The 27,369-nt window shown below is 41.5% G+C and overlaps 1 protein-coding gene across 1 annotated transcript; it reads left to right on the forward strand.

Moving 5' to 3' along the window:
• Positions 1 to 3,984: 3,984 nt before the first annotated feature.
• LOC311039189 (protein NLRC3-like) lies at positions 3,985 to 26,257 on the forward strand. Its single transcript, XM_084048861.1, has 8 exons — positions 3,985 to 4,090; positions 4,459 to 4,699; positions 5,606 to 5,664; positions 6,082 to 7,960; positions 10,428 to 10,601; positions 11,199 to 11,357; positions 18,474 to 18,523; positions 24,718 to 26,257. The coding sequence occupies exons 1-8, from the start codon at positions 3,997 to 3,999 to the stop codon at positions 25,284 to 25,286; spliced, it is 3,225 nt and encodes a 1,074-aa protein (XP_083904987.1). The 5' UTR covers positions 3,985 to 3,996; the 3' UTR covers positions 25,287 to 26,257.
• The last annotated feature ends 1,112 nt before the right edge of the window (positions 26,258 to 27,369 follow it).

Raw genomic sequence — 27,369 nt, forward strand, 5'->3', positions numbered from 1 at the left:
TAGTTCATATAGCTTAATGAAATGAATGGAGAAGGATTTAACATTGTTCCTCTAGTTCATATAGCTTAATGAAATGAATGGAGAAGGATTTAACATCGTTCCTCTACTAGTTCATATAGCTTAATGAAATGAATGGAGAAGGATTTAACATTGTTCCTCTAGTTCATATAGCTTAATGAAATGAATGGAGAAGGATTTAACATTGTTCCTCTACTAGTTCATATAGCTTAATGAAATGAATGGAGAAGGATTTAACATTGTTCCTCTAGTTCATATAGCTTAATGAAATGAATGGAGAAGGATTTAACATTGTTCCTCTAGTTCATATAGCTTAATGAAATGATTGGACAGGGATTTAACATTGTTCCTCTACTAGTTCATATAGCTTAATGAAATGAATGGAGAAGGATTTAACATTGTTCCTCTAGTTCATATAGCTTAATGAAATGAATGGAGAAGGATTTAACATTGTTCCTCTAGTTCATATAGCTTAATGAAATTAACTCATCAAAGGCACCACTCACTTCAAGTGTGACTTTTTTATTGTGCATTGTGTTTATGTTGTGCTTTGTATTACATTTTTGATATTAGCATAAATAGCTTCACTGAAACAATGTAAACATAGATTTTCTTCATTCTCTGTGGACAAGGCCCCTAATACTGCTTTCACTGACCTACATGTGCCTATATGTAAATAATTAATCCTAATATGTTTTAGAAACATTGCATGTATAATTGTACATTAATCTGTGTATATATATAAAGCATGGTTAAGCTTGTGTTTCTTCACAACCAACACATGAAGAGAATGAAGCTGATGTGTTATCATCCTCTGTTTGTACCAGGACTCAACCATTGAGCCACTTGAGAAACACATCTTGAAAACTCTGGATAAGCTGGGAGACTTGGAGTTCGAGACGTTCAAGTTACATTTGCGGCACCCTGATGTCCTTGAAGGCCAAGATCCAATCCCAAAGAGACCCCTGAAGAAGGCGGGCAAGAGGGCAACCGCTCATCTGATGGTGAGGCACTACTCCAGTGATGCAGCTCAAAAGATCGTAGTGAATGTTCTGAAGAACATCCACAGGAATGATCTAGTGGAGAGGTTTCCAGACATATCCCAAGGTAGGTGAAGAGAGGTTGCATACACTCCTGTATTGTAATTGGATATGAACAGCAGGTGCAATTCATTAATATCCATCCATCATCCATCCACACACACACACACACACACACACACACACACACACACACACGCTCGCGCACGCACGCGCACGCGCACACACACACACACACACACACACACACACACACACACACACACACACACACACACACACACACACACACACACACACACACACACACACACACACTCATACTCATTTGAGCACCTGGTTGTTTGTCCTGCTGCAGATTAGTAGACAGTCAATTACATTACTAAAACACAAACATAATCAATGTAATGTAATGTAATTACTGCCAGGTAATAGCAGGTTTCTTATACAAGTCTGTTGTCTTTTCTGACACAATAGTTGTAACATCAGACCAGCATGAAGCTACAGACGCTGACCCACCAACAACTTCTACAACGAGAGGAGTCTGTACTGAAGGTGAATAGATGTGTTCAATAAACTGATTCAACTATCTGGTCTGTTTACACTGTTTACCTGTAGTCTGTAGAAACACAAACAAACCCAGAAGAGGCTATTGGAGAACCTGATTTCGATAAGGACACAAGATCTGATGCAGACAATGTCACTATGACAGAAAGAGACAAGATGCAATAACGCGTTACTTAGAAATATAAAAACGTTTACGTCTGTGGGGTTGGCGAAAGGGCCTACTCTGTGTGGAGTTTGCATGTTCTCCCCGTGTCTCCTAGGGTAGTTAATACCCTCACAAAAACATGTAGTAATCCTGGTCACTATACTGCCTCCTCCTGGCCAGCCGGGGCGCCTGATGGAGGGGAAGGGAACTGGTTGGAATAACGTGTTCCTTCCACGCTCTACGTCCAACCAGGGAAACTCCCCCCTGTCAGGTGATAAGAAGGTCAGTTGGCTCTCATGCATTGAAGGAGGCATGAGCTCGGCCCTGGCCTCCCTAGGCTGGGGGGGGAGTGTAGTGCCCAGGGTCACTTAGCAAATTGGCACCGGGTGTAAAAAGGGTTACAAAATCATGGGATAAAAATTAAGTAAAAAAAAAAAATGTTTACGTCTATGGCAGTGTACAAGTTAATGTAATACATGTGATCATTTAAAGAGGCATAACAGTAACAAAAGTGTTAGCGTGCTGGGGTGTTCTGTCTTTCTGACGTGACGTTAATACAGGACGATGTTTGCTCTTGTTTTGGGCATGCTGTTTGATCGGACAGACCACCATGTGTTGCACAGTTAACGCATTAACTTTGCGTTTTCTCTTTGGCTGTGGAGATGTGGTGGAGTTAGTATAGGCTTACTAAGCTATCATCGGTCTAAATAGACCAGTTATTTGTTTGCCAACATTGAGACTGGATGCACAGGTGATTGTTTCATGCAATCAACAACTTCCTCTTGTGTGTTGGCTTCGCGTCCTAGCGAGACCTGACAGAATGGGTTTCATTTGGAGGCAGTATGACGTTTGGAGCTCGCCCCGAAACACAGTCGCCCCGGGACAAATCCGGCGGTACTATTCACCTGGTATTCCTAAACGTAACCTCAGTAAACTATGCCTAAACTAAACGTAACCTTATTCCTAAACGTAACCTCAGTAAACTATACCTAAACTAAACCTAACCTTATTCCTAAACTTAAAGGTAGGGTAAGTGATTTTCTTTGGTTAAAATAAGTGTTAAATAGCTCTATATTAAAAAAAAAAAATACATGGGGGACCCCCTGGGAGTCTTGGGACCCCCGCGAAACATCGTGTACCCCTTCGAAATTAATTATGCTTTGAGGCCACCCGTAAATTCATCGCGCATGTTAAGGCTAGTGTTGTGGCTAGTGTTGTGGTGACATGTGATATGTTGTTGTTGTTGTGTTTATCCCGAAACAATGAAATCAGTGTGGCGTTGGAAGCTGGGAGATCTCTTTCCCAAATGTATAGGTGCTTAGTTCATTAAAGGAGTAGTTCACCCAAATAAACATATTTTCTATCACTCACCTCGAAGCTTTTTGTCTCTTTCCTGAGCCAATAATGTGATGATCAGTGGAAAAATGCTAATGTCTCCGGTAGGAGACTCAAAGGAGACTCTTTGTGTCTCCTACCGGAGCCGCTGCCAGTCATCAAATTATTGGCTTGGGAATGCGATGAAATTAAAAAGATCTCCATGACTTAAAGTCTCCATGGGGTCGATAGGAAAAAAATGATTTTGGGTGTGAACTATCCCTTTAAGAAAGTCTGGCTAGAATATTCGCCATATGTTGCATGTGAGCTACAAGCCTATATTTACACAGTAGTTTAACTTTTCTGGTTAGAAAAATAAAATAAATAAAAAGTCCTTCATCAATGCATTTAGCTAGAACTGTGTCAGTCGTTGTGTTAAGTGACTGATCTTAACAGTTAGTTTCCATCTTTAGTAGGCCATATTAGCTCACATATTTGTGTTTTAATTTAATTTTAACTTAACTGCAGCCTCTGCGTTATTTGTGGAGCCATCTGCAACTAATGTAGTGAGTGTAGGAGTCTGACCACCCCACTCACGGGCAACCATTTTTCTAACAGCGTATAATAATGGTTATTGTGGCGATTTACAAACCTAAGTCAGTTTAATTTCATCCACGGTCCTTTTCAATAACTGGAAGGGAAAATGGAGGGGAAATGTTAAAGCTAAAAAAGTATATATTGTGTTATATCTGCATCTGAGGTGATGGAACACCTTCTAGACCTTCCAGAAAACAGTCCAGGAAAACCTTGTGCACTTTATTTGCTAAACACAAATGCAATTAATTTAATATCAGTTACTGTCAGGTAATACCAGGTTTCTTATCCAAGTCTGTTGTCTTTTCTAACTCAACAATGGTTGTAAAATCAGACCAGCATGAAGCTACAGACACTGACCCATCAATGTCAACTCCAACGTCAACAAGTACAGGAGTCTCTAAAGCTGAAGGTGAGCTGACACTATGAATAGATGTGCTATGAGCTGTTCACATTCTTTACCTTTAGTCTGTAGTATTCCTTTAAGTGTTTCATATACTGTGTTAAAACAGGGTCACATACATCATAATGAAACAGATCTAACATTCCATTCACATGATCACTTTGCATCCATATATCTTTATACTGGAAGGCTTGTTGGCTATTCCAATGATTGATGAGCCATTTAAAACAGGCATAGGTGTATAAAAACGTTTGCTATTATTACATAAACAGAGGGATGGAAAGTCTTGGCATTTAAAAATGTAGAATGTTCAGAAACGTGTTTAAATGGGTTTGGCATATCACCAAGAACTACATTGTCATTCCACTTATCTTCAGATAATCACTTTGTCGATGAACACCGGCTTGGCCTGGTTCAGAGAGTGACCATGGTCAAACCCATCCTGGATCTGCTCCTTCAGGAGCGTGTTATCATCAACGAGGGCTACGTTAATGTGATGGTCAAGCCCACCCCTCAGGATCAGATGAGGGAACTCTACACACTCCTGAACTGCAGAAAAGCCAAAGACATTTTCTACAAAGGTCTTGAAACAAATGAGAAGGGTCTTCTTGATGAGCTGTAAGTAATACTCATTTATGTTCATCTTTAGACCAAACATTGTATTAGCCTACAGGACAATGTACCTTTTCAGGCCATGATGCTTTCACTAGCATGTGTCATTCTCATTTATCCTCTTTCTATTTCCAAGAGATTCATACTTTAATGCCAGTATATTCATAAGTCTTACAATATTAACTAGAATTGTTTACCCAATATTTTCATACATAGTTCATCTTATGTTTGTCCCTGTTTTTTGTCTTAGTTATAACCTATGAAAATGTTAATTAAGTTACTGACAATGTTTAGTTCTATAATGTAATGTAGCACTTGCTATCCATCCCATGTGTATAACACATTATACACATCCTTAAAAGGTATTGTAAGGCTGATCATAATCCTTTATGATCATATTTATAAGAGCTTATAAATAATCATAATGCGTTATAACAATAACCATAACACATTATAAAGCTTATTATAATGTGTTATGGTTATTGCGTTATATAAATGCATAAATGCATTATGACAGTGAGTATAGGGCATTTTAGACATTATAATACAGCATTGAATGATCATAAAGTAAAAAATGGCCACTTATAATAACTTATGATCATAGTGTAATGCATTATAACAGTAATTATAATGCATTATTACACTGATTTAAAGGCGATAATAACACCTTATAAAAGTATCATAATGTTATTATAATTAAAGATTATAATGCCTTATAAGTATGTTCATGATGCGTTATACACATAGGATGCATAGCAAGTGCTACCTTAGATTTACATACAGTCCTATAGAGCCTATAGTATTTATATAGAATTGTTAGATTTATATACAGTCCTATAGAGCCTATAGTATTTATATAGACTTGTTAGATGTATATACGGTTGGTAAAACATTTTGTACATTTCACAACAGGGGCCCTCCTCCATCACTCAGTGCAACACAACCCAAAGCAGCAGCTACATCTGACCAAGGTCAGTGTTTAAAGTGTATTGACCCTAAATGGAGACATTTCATGAAGGTTTATATATGCTTGCTATGCCTTACTGTTGAATTCCATTCAAATTATTTTCATTTGACATTAATCTTACATTACACTTATACAGTCTTATTATTTAAAGTGGCTTTTGGGTGGATGGTGTGTGGCCATCACAAAAGTAACATCCATATTTGATTGGCTAAATCTTGTCACAAACGTAATATCCAAATTCGATTAGCAAAGCTTTGCTTGATTTAATGCTCCAGTTTATTTTTCATTTTATTGTTTTAAAATTTCCAAAAAACATTATAAACAATAAATGAAAAAAAGTCATTGAAAAAACACAGCCGGTGTCTGGTAGATATTCTTCTCTGTCGGCAAAATTGTTAAATAATGCCTTTGTTAATTACAGAGTCATTGGTGAAAACACGTTATTCCATCACTGAATATGAAGATAAACTTCAAGGCAAGATCTTCATGACATATCTGCCTGTAAAGTTGGACAATGAGCCAAAGATGAAGTTTGAAGACGTCTATGTCCCTATCTACAATGTAAACATCAGTTTCACAGAAATCCATAAACATCATGAGGTCAGACAGATGGAGATGAACAAGGCTGTAGAGGACAACCCAATCCAACTCGATGAAATCTTCAAAGACCCTTCTTCCGGAATAAACATAAAAACTGTGCTCACCGTTGGTGTCGCAGGAATTGGCAAAACCTTCCTCGTACACAAGTTTGCCTTTGACTGGGCCAAGAAATGTTTTCCCCAAGATCCACACCTTTTGTTCCCATTCAAGTTCCGGGAGTTAAATCTGCTCAAGGGAAGAAACTTAAGTTTGGCAAAGTTAATTCATGAATGCATTGAAGAAACCAAATTTATTGAGGATGAAGATCTGAATGTCATCTTCAACACATTGCAGAAGTCAGACGACTACAACAGCAGTCCCTTCAAAGCTATGTTTGTCTTCGATGGATTAGATGAAAACCAGCTTGAATTACATTTCAACCAAAAAATGGACCTGGACTCGAATCGATCCTATCCAGTGGAAGATCTGCTTGTAAACCTCATCCAGGGGAAACTGCTTCCCTCTGCTCACATCTGGATAACCTCACGACCTGCAGCAGCCGTTCAGATCCCAGAGAACTTTGTTGACAGAATGACAGAAGTACGAGGGTTCACTGATAAACGGAAGGAGGAGTACTTCAATAAGAGGTTCAAGAAAAAGTTCAGAGATGAGAACGAGGCCAACTCAATGACCAGCTTAATCATCTCACACATCAACAAATCAAAGACCCTCTCCACCATGTGTGAAATTCCAGTCTTCTGTTGGATTACTGCTAAGGTTGGGCAACACATAGGGACGACAGGCAAGCTGCCCGAGACCCTGGCTGAGATGTACTGTCAATTCCTGACAGTTCAGACAAAGAGGAAGAAGGAGAAATATGATGCATCAGAAGAGAAAAACAAACAGAAGCTCATAGAGGCTGAAGGAGAAGTTCTTCTGAAACTGGGTAAGCTGGCATTTGACCAACTGCTCAAAGGTAACATCATGTTCTATGAGAAAGACCTAAAAGCGTCTGGTCTTGACGTGAACAAAGACTTGATGAACTCAGGCATGTGCACAGCGTTCTTCAAAGTTGACGGTGCTTGCTTCCAAGAAACGGTCTACTGCTTTGTTCACCTGAGTATCCAGGAGTTTCTGGCTGCAGTCTACCTGTACCACTGTTTCACACAGAGGAACATGGAGGTACTGGAGACATTCCTGATTCCTGAAGATGATGAATACAGCCTGGAAGATGATGAATACAGCCTTGACAGTTCCCTCTCCGACTTCCTGCAGGCTGCTATGAAAAAAGCTCTGATGAGTGAAAATGGCCACCTGGACCTCTTTGCCCGCTTCCTCCATGGTCTCTCATTAGAGTCCAACCAGAGTCTGTTAGGAGGCCTGCTGGGTCAGACAAAGAACAGTCCAGAGGAGATCCAAAGAGCCATCAACAACCTGAAGGAGATGAAAGATGAAAGATACATCTCTCCTGACAGATGTATCAACATCTTCCACTGTCTGATGGAGATGAAGGACCCCTCAGTAACTCAGGGGATCCAACAGTACCTGGAGTCAGAGAGCAGATCAGGGAAGAAACTCTCTGAGATCCAGTGTTCAGCTCTGGCCTCCATGCTGCAGATGTCAGAGAAGGTTCTGGATGAGTTGGACCTGAACAAATACAACACATCAATGGAGGGGCGACGGAGACTGGTCCCAGCTGTGAGGAACTGCACAACAGCCAGGTTAGTAGTCATGTGAATGTCAACATGTTAGAGCAGCTTTCACTCATGTACTTCATTCATTCATTCAAATTAAATTAAAAAAAATAAACACATGTGTAGAGAGAGAGAGAGAGAGAGAGAGAGAGAGAGAGAGAGAGAGAGAGAGAGAGAGAGAGAGAGAGAGAGAGAGAGAGAGAGAGAGAGAGAGAGAGAGAGAGAGAGAGAGAGAGAGAGAGAGAGAGAGAGAGAGAGAGAGAGAGAGAGAGAGAGAGAGAGAGAGAGAGAGAGAGAGACATTGTGAGATTGTAGAAGATCTATCTACAAGCTCACAGTGTGATCTAGATCGTGTGTGTGTGTGTGTGTGTGTGTGTTTTGTTTGGGGAAATGTCTCCCAGGGACCCAAACTAGTGAAAAGATCTACACAAAGTTTGTAGATCGACTAATATCACTACCCAGGCAATGAGAGCCAGGTGGACCAGCTTATAAATAACCACGACTGAGACCTTTAATAAAACACTCGGTTCAGGAAAATAAAAGAAGACATAATACCACACATTGTTTTTTGCTTTGTTGCTTTCTGCTGTGTAAACTCTATAAGTTTATACAGGCATCTTGGTTGTCCCATGGCCAGCATCAAGTGAAACAACAGTGACTGTGTATTGTAGAAGTTGAGGCATTACATTTAGTTTGACTGTTCCCACAGATAAATATAATGAAAATAGCAGATCTACAAGCTCACAACGCCTCACAATGATCGGCTATTTAAAAAAAGTCTAGGTATTAAAAGTCCTTAAATTGTCACTTCACTGTCATGTGGGGACCCCCCCACAATCATGTGGACCCAGACCCAGACCCAGAGGTTGAGAACCACTGGTATAGAGCCCTGAGAGACACTGGTTGGTGAAGGGTTAATTTGTGTGTGTGTGTGTGTGTGTGTGTGTGTGTGTGTGTGTGTGTGTGTGTGTGTGTGTGTGTGTGTGTGTGTGTGTGTGTGTGTGTGTGTGTGTGTGTGTGTGTGTGTGTGTGTGTGTGTGTGTGTTTGTGTGTGTGTGTGTGTGTGTAAATAGAACATGGTACCACACAGAACAAGAAGTCAAGTCCTCTCTGTACTATTTACAAGTGTCCATTTCTATCAAATGAGAAATGGATCATACCATTAGTGAAGGGGTGTACAGAGGATGGTCTTTTAAACAATGAGCTTGGTCATTACTTAGGTTTACAAGTTACTTAATACATCAATGCAAGTGCCATGCTGTAGTTTAGAGACAATTTTCCATCTGTTCTTACTGACATTGTGTTAATGTCTGAAGAACCAGATAGAAGATATTTTAGGTTTCTTTCACACCTAAGGTTTGCTTAACTCTTTTGATCGATCCCGGGCTGGGGCGCTCCCCTAGAGTCAGTGTCGAAGTGTCCTTGAGCAAGACGCTGAACCCCTAATTGCTCCCGATGAGCAGGTTGGTGCCTTGCATGGCTTCCTCCGCCATCGGTGTATGAATGTGTGTGTGAATGGGTTAATGGCACGATCAATGTAAATCGCTTTGGATAAAAGCGCTTTTTGGATAAAAGCGCTTTTTGGATAAAAGCGCTATATAAATGCACCATTTTGACTGCCAGATTATTTTCATAATGTACTCACCCAGTGCCAAGCGATTTTCATGTTTATAGTGGTTTTCAAGTGGTCATAAAAAGTTTAGATCCATATTGATCGATCGATTCACTGTGTGTACAGCCAGAGATCGTCTCTGACTGCTGCTTTGTGGAAAACATTCCACCCGGAGCTTGAGTCCCCTTTGCTACAGGCCGTTGGAAACACGTGTTTCGTCGGAACCAAAAAACATAAAAAACAGCGGAGTTGGAGAAAAAAACTACGAACATGGAGTCGACGGGAACGGAAATTACGTTATATCCATTATTTCCGTGTCTGTTTGTGCTACAGTTTTACAGCTCCCTTCGGATTCAAGATCAGACCGTGATCTTCTATAAAACAACAAAAGTTACGAACGCGCGTCTAAAGCGCCGACGGCCAAGTGGACAAAGTAGCAATTGACTCGAAAACGCGCCGACGGCAGTCAAAGACTTAAAATGTTCCGATCAGGGACCAAATGTTTACATTGTTGCATTTTGCATTTGGTCTGGTTAGCGTTCACACAGAACTTTGTTAAGAGAACCAAAGTATGTAAACAAATGACATGCGGTCGTACAGACTGTTCATCTATTGACAGAACATTTCTTTACTTCACTGCCACAGAGTGGAGCAACAGCAGCGTGTTGTGATCGTTTTTATTATTTAATGTTTGTATTCTAAATCAAAAGAGAACAGTGGAAAGTTCTGAGCACATTTCAGTTAAATATGTGTTAATCACAGCCGCTTATTTACTTGTCCAGAAAAAACATTTCAGGAAGCACCACAGGGAACCTCCTTGACAGTGAACATGACTGATCTGTTTTGTTCATCTCTGATTTTACATTTAATCTGTCATTACAGACTTGTTGACTGTCACCTCACAAAGGAACACATTAAGGTTGTGGCTTCAGCTCTCAACTCTGATCCTTCACATTTGAGAGAACTGGACCTGAGCGGAAACGGCTTGGACGTTTCCACACTAGAACTCATCTGTGCTGGACTGAAGAGTCCACATTGTTGTCTGGACATTCTCAGGTCAGATTCATTTACATTTTCAGTTTTGATTTGTATCAGTTCTGTTATAGTAAGTGATTATAATGTAGTTATGATGGTGGTACTTTATTTGAAGAGTGTGGTTAAGGTCGAAATCATGGTAGGAGTTCGATCCCGGGGAGCCCGGGATCAAACTGGGAACCTTCCGGTTGCCGAGCGGCCGCTCTACCCCTGAACCACTGCCGTCCCAAAGTTTTGCCAGTATATAGTTAAAGTACAAAAGTATTGGCATCAAAATATGTCATATATGATTATATATATGATTATCAAAGGCAGGTGGGGGCAGGAATTTTCATAAGAGGCAGCCGTTCAGCAAAAGTCAGTTTGACGCGTTGTGATTGGCCAGTAGTCAACACACTGTGATTGGCCAGTAGTCACTTTGAATGGTAACTTGCCTACTCTAAAATGGCGACCGCGATACCTGTCGCTCCAACGAACTGCAGAGGCCAATGAGGTATCTAGGTTTCTATATCTATGGGTAGGAGGGTGAAGTGATGTAATGGTCTCTCTCTCTCTCTCTCTCTCTCTCTCTCTCTCTCTCTCTCTCTCTCTCTCTCTCTCTCTCTCTCTCTCTCTCAGACTGAAGAACTGCTGGTTGTCAGAGAGATGTTGTGAAGTTCTGTCCTCAGCTCTAACTTCTAATCCCTCCCTCCATCTGAGAGAATTGGACGTGAGTCTACACATGGTTGAGTCAGGAATGAAGAAGCTGCTCTCTCTCTCTGGGCTGAAGAATATCCAGTAAGTAGACTTGGGGCACTGTTTTCCACGCCTACGCGCTAGATTGTTCACGTGTAGGGGTAATGGCCCGACACGCTAGATTATTCACAGGAGTGGTTTGGGCGTTACATTAATCAACCACTATGCACAGGAATGCTACGCACAACAAAGTCCTTGTAGTGGTGTCGACCCACGGCAGAATAATCCAATTAACTATTCTTCAAGAGACATAAAGGTGGCCGCACACACTTTGTGTCACACGAAGACTAGTTATTTTGTTACATTTAAACTAATCAGAGTATCGGTTGTCATTCCCTTTATGACCAAGGTCACACCAAGGTCACACTATGCTCAAAACACAGCTATGTTCTGTGCATTTAAGTGACTAGATAAAGAGAGCACAGAAACATCACATTGAAAGGAGAGATATCCAACACCGTGCATAGCCGTCACAATCAATGCAGTCTCTGTCTAATCATGTCTCGTGTTCAACATCTCTCTGTGATGTACACAAATAAATGCCCCCCCCCCCCCCCCCTTCTAGTCTCGCGTAGCCAGACAATATCACTGCGTGTCTGGTGCTTCCATGAGGACGTTTTTTTTCCCAAGGGGCGGGATCAAAACAATGGCCCTCGACGCAATTGGTTACACCTACAACCAACTACCAATTACAGTCTCCCATATTCAAATACTGGGCCCTGATTGGTGCCCCACGTCTTCTGGAACAGGAAATGGATTCTCTATGGAGCGGTGCCAGACCCAAATCGCAGAGTGACATTTTTTTTTGCAAATGCAAATTAGTTTTGCATTCGCAGATTTGTCTGGTCCCAGGCTACCCCCCTCCCCCCTCTCTCTCTATGTCTCTGCGCAGAAAGGTCCTGGGTTTACATTCCAAGAGCGGGTGAAGTGTGTGTGGGTTATGTTAAATTCATGAGAAGTCCATGTGTTTGTGTGTGCAGAGAGTAAGGTCTGGAGTTGTCCTTGGAGTTTCACCCAGTGTCGTTATCATTCGCTGGTGTCATTGCGATAAACACAGAGAGTTGTGCAGTCGTGGGAGATGTTGTTGATTAGGTTCCGACCCAAAGTCACAACAACAGGTGTCCATGAGGCGGGGCCGGGGTGGGGGGGACCTTCTCCTCATTGTAGCGACCAGAGGAAATGTCCGGGGGGGGGGGGGGGGGGTCCAAATTGATCCAATTAATCCATATTCCATCCGTTTAACCGAAGCAGTACAATTTATTTGCTTCTCCATTCTCGCTCTTCCATTCTGGCTCTCAACATATACCCTCTCTGCGATGACTTCCAGTATGCGGTCTCTAGCTGAGATGTCATCCGCAACATGTCCGAGATCGATGCCAGGATGGTGTCCAGCTTGTGGTCTTTCTCGATGATGTTATTCATGCCGCGTATGACCGGTAGCCTAAGGGCTCCGTCCAGGGCAGCTGTCTTGACATTTTTGCGATACACAAGTGCAATGCTCGATCCAATCAGCACAATACCTGTCATCATAAGGCCGAATAGATAGAGATCTTCAATATACTCCACTGACAGAATTGCTAGGCAAACAACCCACCACTTATCATAGTAGGAGTCCATAATGTGCCCAGCAGCAAATGTTCCGTCTGGGCAATTGGGTTCCTCCGGTCCCTCTTTTCGTCAAAAACATTTGGTCGATTGCATTGAGAGACCAGTTAACAATTTCCATGTTTTTTCCCGCAACTTTTTTACGTGGTTACAGTGAAGAGAGGCGAGGTAGAGAGGTAGAGAGATAAGGGTGGGGAGAGGAAAAAAGGGAGCGACCGCCTTCGTTGATAGCAAGCAGGGAAATGCTATGGATTAATTAAACTAAATTCCCCACACACCAGCGGTTGAAGAAGTACTAGTATTTTCATTTAATTTAATTTAATTTTAAGTAAATATAGTCTGGTATTAAAAATTCTATTGAGTAAAAGTACAAAGGTATTGGAATAAAAATATACTTAAAGTAACAAAAGTTGAAGTGCGTATATCGCCGAATGTGCCATTTCATTCCCGTTTTCAAAAGGTATAAAAGTATTTTGAAAATAGGTGATTTACAAGCTCACAATGTGTCCTATTGCGACGTGTTGTGAGATTGTAGATCGGCTATTTTCAAATAGCTTGAGTATATATAGGTCTGCAGTGGTCAATGTATGTTTTGTAATGATACTCAAAACCTGGAAAGTAACGATACTCAAAACCTAGAAAGTAACAAGTTACTAAAGTTTTCAAATAATTGTAGTGGAGTAAAAGTACTTTATTTGCCTCTGAGGTGTAGTGAAGTAGAAGTAAAAGTATTGCAAATTGAAAATACTCCAGTCAAATGAAAAACTCAAAAGAAAAATTATACTGAATTACAGTACTTGAGTACATTACATTACATGACATTACAGTCATTTAGCAGACGCTTTTATCCAAAGCGACTTACAATAAGTGCATTCAACATAGGTAGGGAACGAAACTACTAATCACCAGAAGTCTTAAGTGCATTTTCTGCTAAAACAAGCAACCAAGAGTATACCTAGCGCTAAGGTAAAAGTGCAATATATCAGCTACCTACTAAATGAGATAAATAGCAAAATCAAATGAGCAAGAGCTAAAACAAATAAGTGTATTGACTAAACAAGATCCAATAAAACAAGAGTTCGTACAACTAGTTAACAACAAGTAGGCCAGACGAAGGAGGAAGGGCAGTGTTTCCTGAAGAGGTGGGTTCTCAGCCTGCGGCGAAAGATGGGCAGTGACTCTGCTGTCCTGACATCAGTGACTCTGCTGTCCTGACATCAGTGGGGAGTTCATTCAACCACTGTGGGGCCAGAACAGAAAAAAGTGACCGTGTAGTATATAACGGGAGGTCCTCAGTTATGAGCCACAAAGACATAACAGGAGGTCCTCCAGGGGGCAGCAGTGAGTTTGTCAGGATGAGCTGCCTGGTCAGGATAATGTTAGGAGAAACACTGTAGTGTACATCGTGATGTGACTACTAATTGAAGCCGAGGCCGAATTGGGCCAAATCGCATGGATGAGCCCTGACAGCACATGGTTGGTGCTACAGACTCCAAATTTCGCACACAGATAGCTCAGACCTTTGCCTACGATCTTAGCTAGGCCTCGACCCGACCCGATATGCGGTTTTCCGGAACCAACGCGAAAGGTTCGGAATCTCCATATGCGGAGTCCTGACTACTAATTGAAGCCAATGGACGCCGAATCCAAATTGGCCCGAATCGCATGGATGAGCCCTGAAAGCACATGGTTGGTGCTACAGACTCCAAATTTCGCACACAGATAGCTCAGACCTTTGCCTACGATCTTAGCTAGGCCTCGACCCGACCCGATACACAGTTTTTCGGATCCGGCACGAAAGGTTTGGAATCTCCGTATGCGGAGATGACTGACATCGGGCTGTTCCGGAGCAAGCGCTGACTCATTGTGACATCACTTCATAAAAGGCATCACATACACTAGATGAGTCAACAAAAAATCTCTGAGTGTGGCATAAACTATAGTCTTTCTTCCTCTCACTCCGAGGTGACAGATGAAAGTATATAAGCCGGCTTCTAAGCTAAGTCCAGCACTCTTGACAGACCTCTGCATATAGTCTATAAGCAGCTCTCAAAAAAATGAGTACTCCAGAAAAGCTACCAAAGCTAAACCCCGGTGAAGGAGAAATAATTCGTAGCCCCAGATACCAATTCAAGCGCTTTCAAGATGCCCTTGCCATAGCAGCCAGATATAGAAGGTTTGACCTCTTCATTACCATGACGTCAAACGCAAGGAGTGAAGGTGTACTGAGTAATATCTTTCCAGGACAGCAGCCCACTGACAGACCAGACATTGTTAACAAAGTTTTCAAAAGGAGTTTGGATGAGCTCCTCCACGACACAAAGCTCGGCGTCTTTGGGAAGATGAAGGCTAGAATACACACTATTGAAGGACAGATGAGAGGACTGAAACATGCCCACATACTGCTACTCCTACATGAGATTTTGACTGTCGATGACATTGATCAAATAATTAGAGCAGACATACCTGACAAACAAAAGGAGCCAGAGCTGTATGAGCTGGTGTGTCGATTCATGCTACATGGACCCTGTGGCCCGGCCTACCCTAACAGCCCCTGCATGGTCAATGGTATCTGTACTAAGAAATTCCCTAAAAACTTCTGTGCCAACACACGACTGCCTCATGATGGTCATGGCTACCCAGAGTACAGACGGCCCATTGTCGGTCACACCCATAAGAAGAATGACTTTCTGTTTGACAGCAGGTGGGTCGTTCCTTACAACGCTTGGGTCCTACTTAAATATAAATGCCACATCAATGTTGAATTTGTTGGCTCCTTCCGTACCATCAAGTACCTGTACAAATACGTCCATAAAGGAGTTGATGTTGGCACTCTCGATATTGAAGACAGGGATGAGATCTCCAGATTCATCAATGCCAGAACCATTGATGCTCATGATGCACACTGGAGAACAATGGAATACAAGATCCAGGACAGAGTCCCTGCTGTCACCAATCTCGCTATCCACACAGATGGCCAGCAGAGCATAATCTTCAGAGAAGGCTATGCACAGGAGGCCCTAGCGGCAGCCAAACTAACTACATTGCTTGCCTTCTTCCAACTAAACAGCAGGGACCCTGACGCAAGGCAATATCTTTACATGCAGATTCCAGAACATTACAAATGGGATGCAAAGGACCACATGTGGCAAAAAAGAGTCCACCAACTCAAGGATGCAGAACTTCCAAGTACGATAGGCAGGATGTCCAATGTATCAGTGCTCCAAGGAGAAAGATTCTACTTGAAACTGCTCCTAGGACATATCAGAGGACCACAGACCTATGATGACCTTAAGGTATATAACGGCAACCACTATGACACTTTCAAAGACACTGCTCTAGCCATGGGCTTGCTTCAGGACGATGGAGAATGGATTACCGCCATGCGTGACGTCTCAAGCTACGCTTCCTCAAGGAAAGTAAGAGAAACCTTTGCCATCCTCCTCCACTACTGTCAACCTTCAGAGCCCAAAGATCTGTTTGAAAGATTCTTTGAACAGCTTAGTGAAGACTTTGTCCATGAGGAGGCCACTGCACAGAGGTGCCCTACAGATGCAGTAGACACAACATTTATACACAATCAGGTACTACTTGCAATTGAAAACGAGCTCTCGCAAATGGGAGGTAGTCTATCCAAACACAATGATATGCCACAGCCAAGACCACTAACTGAGCAGGAAAAACTGACACAAATCTTCAGATCTGAAAAATTCAACATAACACAGCAAGAACAAATTGTAAAGTCACTTGCTCCTAAGCTCAATGGAGAACAAATGGCACTCTACGAAGCTGTCTATCAGGCAGTACATGCACCAAAAGAAGAAACCATCACACGGCAGTTCATTCTAAACTCCCCAGCAGGTTATGGCAAAACCTTTACCTTTAAGGCAATTGCAGCTAAGATTCGCGCAGAGAATGGCATTGTACTGTGTGTGGGCAGCACAGGCTTAGCGGCACAGAACCTGGAGGGTGGTAGGACAGCTCATTCAAGATTTAAGATCCCAATCCCCATTTTTGAAGACTCTGTCTGTGCCATCAACGCCAAGTCCTCCCTGGCTAGGCTCATCAAAGAGAGCAACTTGATAATCTGGGACGAGATATTCAGTGTTAACCGATTTAATGTTGAGTGTGTGGAAAGAACACTGAGGGACCTCATGCACTCACAACAACCTTGGGGTGGCAAAACTGTCCTTCTGGGTGGAGACCCTAGGCAGACACTCCCTGTTATTAAAAGAGAAAGCAGAGCCCAGATAGTTACAGCATGCATCCAGATGTCACCACTGTATCCTCTCATGAAGCACCACAAGCTTAACATCAACATGAGGACAGAAACAGCTGAAAGGGACTTCTCCAACTATCTTCTTGCTTTAGGGGACGGAAAACTCCCTCACGAGGACACAGAAGTTCAAATCCGAATTCCACCACAACACTTGGTTAAGGATCTGAATACTCTGATTTCTTACACCTTTCCTGACCTGCAAAATGGATGTATCAACAAAGACAACCTTCTCAAAGGCACTGTATACACTCCTCTGAACAATGACATCCGAGAAATCAACAACATATGCTTGGCTGACTTACCTACAGAAGAGAGAGTCTACCTTTCAGCCGACTCAATTCAGGAGGACGACCACAAGGATTACGTGACTGTGGAATTACTCAATTCACTGACACCCTCTGGAATCCCTGATCATAACCTCAAATTGAAAGTAGGCGCACCAGTCATGCTGCTTAGAAACCTGCAATCAGGTCCTGACCGCACTCTCAAGAATGGCAGCAGAATGGTGGTAATGCAAATGATGGACAGAGTCATTGAGTGTGAGATTGCAGTAGGCACAAACAGGGGTGAAACAATCTTCCTACCAAGAATACCTCACTATGACAGAGGTGAGCTTCCCTTCACCTTCATTAGACGACAGTTCCCTTTCCGCTTAGCATTCTCTGTTACAATCAATAAGGGTCAGGGCCAAGAGAATGAACGAGTTGGCATCTACTTGCCTAAACCTGTGTTCGCTCATGGCCAACTCTACACAGCCTTCTCTAGAGGAAAGAGAGCCAGCGCTGTAAAAGTTGTCATTGTGGATAATGACAAGGGCATTACTGACAACATTGTTTATAGCGAACTCCTTTAGGATAATGGGCATAAATGGGCACAGACAGACACAGAGATCTCCATATACGGGCATAAAAGGGACACACCCAGACATATACAGAGATGTCCATATATCACAGACACAGATAGCTCCATATATGGGCATAAATGCACACACAGATGGGCATAAATGGACACAGGCAAACAGATGGCCAAAACGGGTCCTATGACAACAGGTATAATGGGGTTTGATTTAAAGGGTGGAGTATTCATTCCCTATTTACATCGTTCCTGTGTAGGCCGGTCCCCGACTAGACCCTCGGCCACCCGAAGGGCTAGACCCTCGGCCGCCCGAAGGGCGGCCGAGCTTCTAGTAATAATAATAATAATAATAGTGTCAGGTAATGGAGACGTTGTGTTAGACAGACATTGATGCATTGTTGTTGTTCTACTTCCTACAGAGTGACACATGGTGGAGAAGATCGGTTCAATCCTCATCTCATTAAAGGATGTGAGTATCTGTCAATATTGACATTTTATACATGGATTTGTAGGGCAGATTCACACCTACTGTATAGTTTGGTAGACTGCGTGAGGGGGTGTAGTTGGACATCAAGAAACTCACCGTCATTGTCTTGTCTTCCATGGGACAGTAACTATGAAGCTGGATTTAGGGGTTAATGAGGTAACTTCCGCTGAAGCCCTGTTTCAAGGTTACAAGTTGGACGTTCATTTCTTACCGGGTACATCACCATGGTAACATGCTGCATGCAACAGATCAACACATACTACCGTCTACTGACCAATCAATTCTCTTTGGATTGCTGTGGAGCTCTGTGTGCGGTACAGTTAACAGCCACTAGAGGGAGTTATCTCTGTCAGCTTGCTGAGCTGTGGATCAAAGACATTTCATTGTGCTTTTGTACCCATGTCGTCCTACAAGCAGAGCTTGCTTGAAGGCTATTTATTGTAGACTAAGATATGAAACAAATATAACAACGGGTTATAATTTGCTTCTTTCTCACTGCTCATCATTACATATACAACACTTAATCATTCATCTAATTGAGTTTAATAACAGGATTACATTTTGTACAAGGCAGTGGTTTTTAACTGTTTTCAGGGTGAGGGCTGCAACCAGTTGTGCAGACGTGCATGTGGGCGTTTACTTACACAGCTGTCTTTTAGCCTGTTGTCTCAGTCACTGCTATAACTTCACATATTTTGTTTATTATTAAGAAGAATAGTTACTTTCATTATTGACTTTCATTATTGGTTATTAGGCTACAGGAAATAAGATATGAGAAACATACAATACAATTCAAAATGTGTTTTTGTACCTTTTTTACGTAGGCCTACTTTTAGCAATCAAACTCAATCAATTAGGCCTAACTCAGTTTGTTTAATTGAAGTGACACACTATGCATTCACAGTCACACAGCTTGATTTGATGTAGCAGGCCGGGCATGCAGTTTACAATCTTCTCAATGGGAGCGTCTTTCTGAGCAACAGTTGTTCTCCTCCTGAGGGTAAAATTGAAATGTCGGAGCAATCTCTCTTGTCACTCGCCATGGAGTACAACTCCTTCACCTTCCCTCCAATCATTGTCCAGGAGACTCTGAGGTTCTGTCCATGTGTGTGTTATATACACTGACACAAGTTACTTTCCAGCTCCTCACTCACTTTCTTCCTCCTCCACCTGAAAGGCGATGCCATTCAAAGACATTCACATCCGCCTGAAGTCATTTCACTTTTTAGTTTCTTCCATTCTCTAACACGCTTCAGATCCATGTTAAACTGTCTGGCAGCTGCTTCTCCAGAATGCTGCTCCACATATTTCACCACTGCTAGTTTGAACTTCAAATCGAACTTCCTTTTTTTCTTCCCTCTTAAGTTGACATTTTCATCTCTCTCCTGTCTAGTATTCTCCTCATTCTCCTTTCATCTCTCTCCTGTCTAGTATTCTCCTCATTCTCCTTTCATCTCTCTCCTGTCTAGTATTCTCCTCATTCTCCTTTCATCTCTCTCCTGTCTAGTATTCTCCTCATTCTCCTTTCATCTCTCTCCTGTCTAGTATTCTCCTCATTCTCCTCCATGTTGCCTTCAAAATCCAGTTTTCCTTCTCTGACGTCCACCATGCTCTGTATTACAACCACTCCTTCTGTTTTGGAGTTACTCACGTACCTTGAGGTCCGATTTAAGGTATATTTAGTTGAACGACAGTGTTGTGAGCCAAAAATAGCAGACCTACAAGCTCAGAAACGTGTCGAGGCTCGCCATGTTGTGAGCTTGTAGATCTCCTATATTTTGAACAACATAAATAACCAATCTACAAGCTCACAATGCGTATCATTTTTGATAGGTTGTGAGCTAGTAGTTCAGCAATATTTCAAAAATAAATCTTCTACAAGATCACAACATAACACCGTGATTTTGTAGATCTCCTATATTCAAACAAAACAATAGCCGATCTACAAGCTCACAATGTGTTGCTTCATGACACATTAGCTCACAACGCCTGCATTGTGAGCTTGTAGATTGCCTATATGAAAAAAAAGATCTGCTCTACAAACGCTATGAAAAAAAGAAAGAAACTGATCTTTCAACATGTATTGTGACGGTTGTGAGTTTGTAGATCAGCAATAATTTGTAAATAGCCGATCTACAAGCTCACAGTGCTTTGCATCACGACACATTGTGAGCTTGTAGATTGCCTATATTTCAAAAACCTAAAAATAGACGATCTACAAACTCACAATTAGGGCTGGGACTCGATTAAAAAAAATAATCTAATTAATTAGAGGCTTTGTAATTAATTAATATAAATTAAACGCATGTTTAATCGCATATCAATATTTGACCTGAGAAGCAATTTCTTTTCAGTTAAAACAGATTTTGGATTTTCTGAGTGAATACATAAGTTTAAGCAACAAAAAATAGTTCTGCACACAACCGTGTTTTTATCCACCCTTCCATCAGAGAGTTTTTTAAATCTAAATTTCCCATCCACTGGGCCAAGCAAAGCAGTCTGATCGGCTTCTTGTCCCATTGCGTGCACTGGGGTGTGTTGGCTGTTGGTTGGTGCACTGGTATGATCGGTACGCCTGAAACTCGTCCAGTGAGTGAGTGAGTTCTGTGGTGTGGTTCTGTGGTGCATAAACCAAACACGATTAAAATGTGATTAATTGTTTTTAATCGCGTTCATTTTCTGTAATTAATTAATCTAAATTAATCAGTTAAAGTCCCAGCCCTACTCACAATACATTGCATCAAGAAGCGTGGTGAGCTTTTATATTAAAATTGTCTAGAGGGTGGGCAGGCAGACAGACCATGGACTACAGACCACGGACCACTGACCACTGACCACTGACCACAGACCACAGACCACTGACCACTGACCCCAGACCACAGACCATGGACTACAGACTGTTGTCACAAACATAACATCTGGACCTGTGAGGCACCGTTGATCCAATCCACACAGTTGACACAAACATTGTTCAGGGGTCTGTCATGACAATAGCCCCACCTAAAACCACATATGGGACTACAGCAGTGTTTAACACTTTAAATGGCCATAACTCAGTGACCATTGCTTTGATCAGCGCAACAGGGCGTTAATTTAAAAATAGCCAATCTACAAGTTCACAACTTGTCAAAATGTGTCAGGTTGTGAGCTTGTAAATTAGTTGGGCTATTTAAAAAAAAATAGCTGATCTGCAAGCTCACAACGCCTGACATCGTGACACATTCTGAGTTGGTAGATTGGCTCGTAGATTGTCTAAACTTTAAACAAAATGCAAAAATAGTAGATCTACAAGCTCATGACGCCTCGCATTGTGACACATTGTGAGCTTGGAGATTAGCCATATTTCAAAAATAGCTGATCTACAAGCTCACAAGGCTTAGGATTGAGTTTGTATTTTTGCTATATTTCAAAAATAGCAGAAATACAATCACGATGCGAGGCGTTGTGAGCTTGTAGATCGGCTCGTATATTGTCTATATTTCAAAATAGGTACTGAGAACTTTTCATTTCATATTTTAGACATTTTAATGATTCTAATAATTTAGACAATAAATCAGATCATATGAAATAACTTAATAGTATTTTCATTATTTAATATTTACTTTTACTTCTGCTTGAGTCATTATTTAAAGTTACAGTTTTTGATTACTATACTGTCTGTCTGTCTGTCTGTCTGTCTGTCTGTCTGTCTGTCTGTCTGTCTGTCTCAAAGAACCATCTTTGAACCATTAACCACTTAAACCCCTGCATCCCATGTTGACATGTCTTAATACGTGAACATCAGCAAAAATAGCAGATCTACAAGCTCACAACGCATCACGTTGTGACAAGTAGCAGTGGTGGAAAAAGTACTCAATTTGTTAACTTAAGTAAAAGTATCAATACTGCAATGTAGAAATACTCTGTTAAAGTTAAGTTAATAAGTTATAAGTTAAATAAGTTAAAGTCTGGCATTAAAAATGTACTTGAGTAAAAGTACAAAAGTATTGGTATCAAAATGTACTTAAAGTATCAAAAGTAAAAGTAGTCATTATGCAGAATGTGTGAAATGCAAATGGCTGAAATGTATATAGGGCTGAAGTGGTTAATGTTTGTTTTGTAATGACAATCAAAATCTACAAAGTAACTAAAGTTTTCAAATACTTGAAGTAGTGAAGTAAAAGTACAATATTTGCCTGTATGTAGTGGAGTAGAAGTAAAAGCACTCCTGTACGGAAAAAGTACCTCAAAATTGTAAGTACAGTACATGAGTAAATGTACTTGGTTACTTTTCACCACTGGTTAGTAGTTTGGCTATTTTCAGTGATGTAAAGTAACTAAGTACATTTACTCAAGTACGGTTCTCAAGTACAATTTAAAGGTATTTTTTACTTAACTGGAGTATTTCCAGTTTTTAGTACTTTTACTTCTACTCCACTACATATCAGAGGCAAATATTGTACTTTTTCTCCACTACAATTACATGAAAACTTTAGTTACTAGTTACTTTGTAGATTTTAATTATTATTACAAAACATATATTAACCACTTCAGTCCTATATATACATTTAAGCCATTTGAAAATAGCAGATATACAAGCTCGTGAGCTTGTAGATCGGCTATTTTCAAAAGATTTTAAAACATTTTATACATTTGAAAACTTGTGAAATGGGATATTCTGCATTATGAGTACTTTTACTTTTGTGCTTTGTACTCAAGTATATTTTGAATTCCGGACTTTAACTTGTAACAGAGTATTTTTATATAGCAGTATTGATACTTTTACTTAACCCATTTAGACCGGGAACGCATCTGTGTGTCATTTTTAGATCTCTTTGGCTATTCAAAAATAGCAGATCTACAAGCTAAATATATATATACAAGCTCATAACGCGGCACTCTGCGCCGCGCTATGAGCTTGTATATATATTTTTTTTAAAGCGAACATTTGTAACTCAAATCTTTTCTCTGGGGGATTCTACAAATGTCTTCTAAATCCATTTTTTTGAAAAAACTTATGTTGCTATAACATAATAATAATATAGTATATATAATATCAGTGGTTCTCAAACTTTTTCATGTCAAGGGCCCCCAAAATTATTATGTATTTGGCCGTGGACCCCCATCTCAAAATATGTTGTTCCAGGGAGCTCATAGCGCGGCACTCGGTGCCGCGCTATGTATGTATGTAGACAAAGTTTTTTTTTTCTTTTAATGACACAGGTGTTTTACTTAACCCATAAAGACCAGGAACACATCTGAGTACTTTTTACACCACTGGCTGTTTTTGACAGAGATTTGGTGTAGAGGGAAAAACTAAGCAGACCAAGTACAGAGCCCTGGGAGACACCGGTCGATGAAGGGTTAAAGTGGTTAATGGTTCTTTATAGCATTGGTTCTCAAAGTGGGGTCCGGGGACCCCCAGGGGTCCTTGGGGGGGGGGGGGTTCCAGGGGGTCCCCAGCAAAATGTTTAATACAGCATCACAATCATTTTAACTCCTTTATCCATATTTTATATGTTGGCTGTTTAAATATAGCAGATCTACAAGTTCACAGCACATACTTCATGCTGCACTGCGAGCTTGTAGATCTGCTATTTTTTATACATTTTGAAAAATATTGGAAATATTTGGAAAAAAGTTGAATAATTGTGATAATTTTAGACATAAATCTTCTCTTCTGGGGGTCCCTGGCACAAAACATGTTCAGATGGGGGTCCCTGGCACAAAACATGTTCAGATGGGGGTCCACAGACAAATACATATAAATGTGGGGGTCCTTCACACTAAAAGCTATAGAATTACTGCTTTAGAAGCATTTAAATAGTTAAATAATGATTCTTTAAAGAACGTTTCTGCTACGGCCTCAACAACCAGTTTCACTGTGTGTGCGTGTGCGTGTGTGCGTGCGTGTGTGTGCGTGTGTGTGTGTGTGTGTGCGTTCAAGGGTGGGGGTCCTGACCCACAGGTTGAGAACCACTGGTATAGAGCCCTGTGAGACATCAGTTCTTGAAGGGTTAACGTGGTTAAGGTGTGTGTGTGTGTGTGTGTGTGTGTGTGTGTGTGTGTGTGTGTGTGTGTGTGTGTGTGTGTGTGTGTGTGTGTGTGTGTGTGTGTGTGTGTGTGTGTGTGTGTGTGTGTGTGTGTCACTCAGTGAATGATGTATTTAATGTTTACTGTGTTGTTTTTCTCATCAGATTATCATAGTCTCACACTGGACACAAACACAACAAACAGACTCCTCTCTCTGTCTGAGAACAACAGGCAGGTGACATTTGTGTATGGAGAGGATCATCACTATCCTCCTCATCCTGACAGGTTTGATGGAACGGCACAGGTTCTGTGTTCAGAGGGTCTGACTGGACACTGTTACTGGGAGGTAGAGTGGGAGGGGGGAAGGGTTTCTATAGCAGTGACTGACAGAGGAATCAGCAGGAAAGGAGAGGGTGATGACTGTAGGCTTGGATCCAATGACATGTCCTGGTGTCTGTGCTGTAAAGGAGAACAGTGGGGTAACATTTACATTGTCAAACACAATAGTAAGGAGACTTTCCTCCCTGTCAGTGCCTCTAGAGGCTCTAACAGAGTAGCAGTGTATCTAGACTGTTCTGCTGGAACTCTGTCATTCTATAAAATATCAGAGGACACTCTGATACACCTGTACACCTTCAGGGACACATTCACTGAACCTCTCTATGCTGGGTTCAACTTAGTCTTGTCCTCCTCCTTCTCCTCCTCCTCAATGTGTCTGTGTGAGCAGAGATAGAGTCTCTATGCGAGGGTGACATCAGGTCGTCATGGTTACTCAACATGTCTGAGTGAGTCCAGGTTGTCATGGTTACCACAAGTACTTTAATCTGTAAATCAGTGTTTCTCAAACGTTTCATGTCAAGGACCCCCATCTGAAAATGTGTTGTGCCAGGGACCCCCACCTGAAAATGTGTTGTGCCAGGGACCCCCACCTGAAAATGTGTTTTGCCAGGGACCCCCATCTGAAAATGTGTTGTGCCAGGGACCCCCATCTGAAAATGTGTTGTGCCAGGGACCCCCACCTGAAAATGTGTTATGCCAGGGACCCCCACCTGAAAATGTGTTGTGCCAGGGACCCCCATCTGAAAATGTGTTGAGCCAGGGACCCCATCTGAAAATGTGTTGTGTCAGGGACCCCCACCTGAAAATATGTTGTGCCAGGGACCCCCATCTGAGAATGTGTTGTGTCAGGGACCCCCACCTGAAAATGTGTTGTGCCAGGGACCCCCATCTGAAAATGTGTTGAGCCAGGGACCCCCATCTGAAAATGTGTTGTGTCAGGGACCCCCACCTGAAAATATGTTGTGCCAGGGACCCCCATCTGAAAATGTGTTGTGTCAGGGACCCCCATCTGAAAATGTGTTGTGCCAGGGACCCCATCTGAAAATGTGTTGTGTCAGGGACCCCCACCTGAAAATGTGTTGTGCCAGGGACCCCCACCTGTAAATGTGTTGTGCCAGGGACCCCCAGAGGAGAACATTTATGTTTTCCCAAAAAATCTAAATTATTCTAAATGTTCCAAACTTTTCTTTTTTTGCAGCACTTTGTGCCGCGCTGTGAGCTTGTAGATCTGCTGTTTTTGTGTAGCCAACACATAACATTATAAAGTGGTTAAATTAATGTGATGCTGTGTTAACTACTTTATCTGGGGACCCCCTGTGTTAACTACTTTATCTGGGGACCCCCTGTGTTAACTACTTTATCTGGGGACCCCCTGGAACCTTCATAATGTTTCATTTCATGTGTTATTGTACGATCATTAAAGATGACATCATCTTCTCAGAGAGAGAGAGAGATTAAGGTCATTTGTAGAATAAACTGTAATTGTTTAATAAATGTTTTGAAAGTCTGTCGTTGTTCCTGTGTATTAATATTATTAATACAATACTACAATACTAATAATATTATTATTAGGACATTATTTATGTTACATGCAGTGGTGGAAAGTAACTAAGTACATTCACTCAAGTACTGTATATATTTTTTTTACTTTACTGGAGTATTTCCAATTTTTTTTTTTTTACAGTTTTACTTCTCCATTACATCTCAAAGGCAGATATTTTTACTCCACTACAATTATTTGAACACTTTAGTTACTAGTTACTTTGTAGATTTAGATTATTATAACAAAACCACTTTTTTTTTATTAATTTGAAAATAGCAGATCTACAAGCTTGTAGATCTGCTATTTTCAAAGGATTTTATACATTTGAAAACTTGTGAAACGGGACCTTCAGCATAATGAGTGAAGGAGCCATTCTGACCTTGTGCCTTTAAGCCTGATGTGGGCGGGTTCACCTGGAGGGGGTTGCCATAGCAGCGGGCGGGTTCATAGGCACAGGTGCAACAAGCCACTTAATGATGGAAATGTTTGGGTACACAGGAGATCACACGTTTTTTACCGTTTTTATATGCACTAGAGTCTCGGGGGCTACGCCCCCTTCAACCCCAGCCGCGCACGGGGCCCAGCGTGGGCGCGTGTATATTGGGGTACCCAAATCGTCGGAGTAAAATGTGCAAAAGTAAAAAAAAAAAAAAAAAAAAAAAAAAAAAAATTAGAAGAAATTATATTTTTTATGTTGCAGGGGGTCCGCGGACCCCCTGCAGAGTGTCGGGACGCGCGGGGACCCCCGTGGAAGATGACGGACCCCTTCGGTGTTTTTTTTTTTTTCATGAAGGTGGTTGCTTGTTTCTGGCGCTTGTTTTTAGAAAACCTGGCATGCCAACCTGGCATCCCAATGGCGGCGGCGTGTTGTTTTGCCTCGGTGGTGCGCACGGTAAACGGTACGAAGCCGTTTCCCCTTCCGTTTTGTCCGAAA

This window comes from Gymnoscopelus microlampas (genome assembly GCF_963454915.1).
Source record: "Gymnoscopelus microlampas genome assembly, chromosome: 22".
NCBI classification, from domain to species: domain Eukaryota; kingdom Metazoa; phylum Chordata; class Actinopteri; order Myctophiformes; family Myctophidae; genus Gymnoscopelus; species Gymnoscopelus microlampas.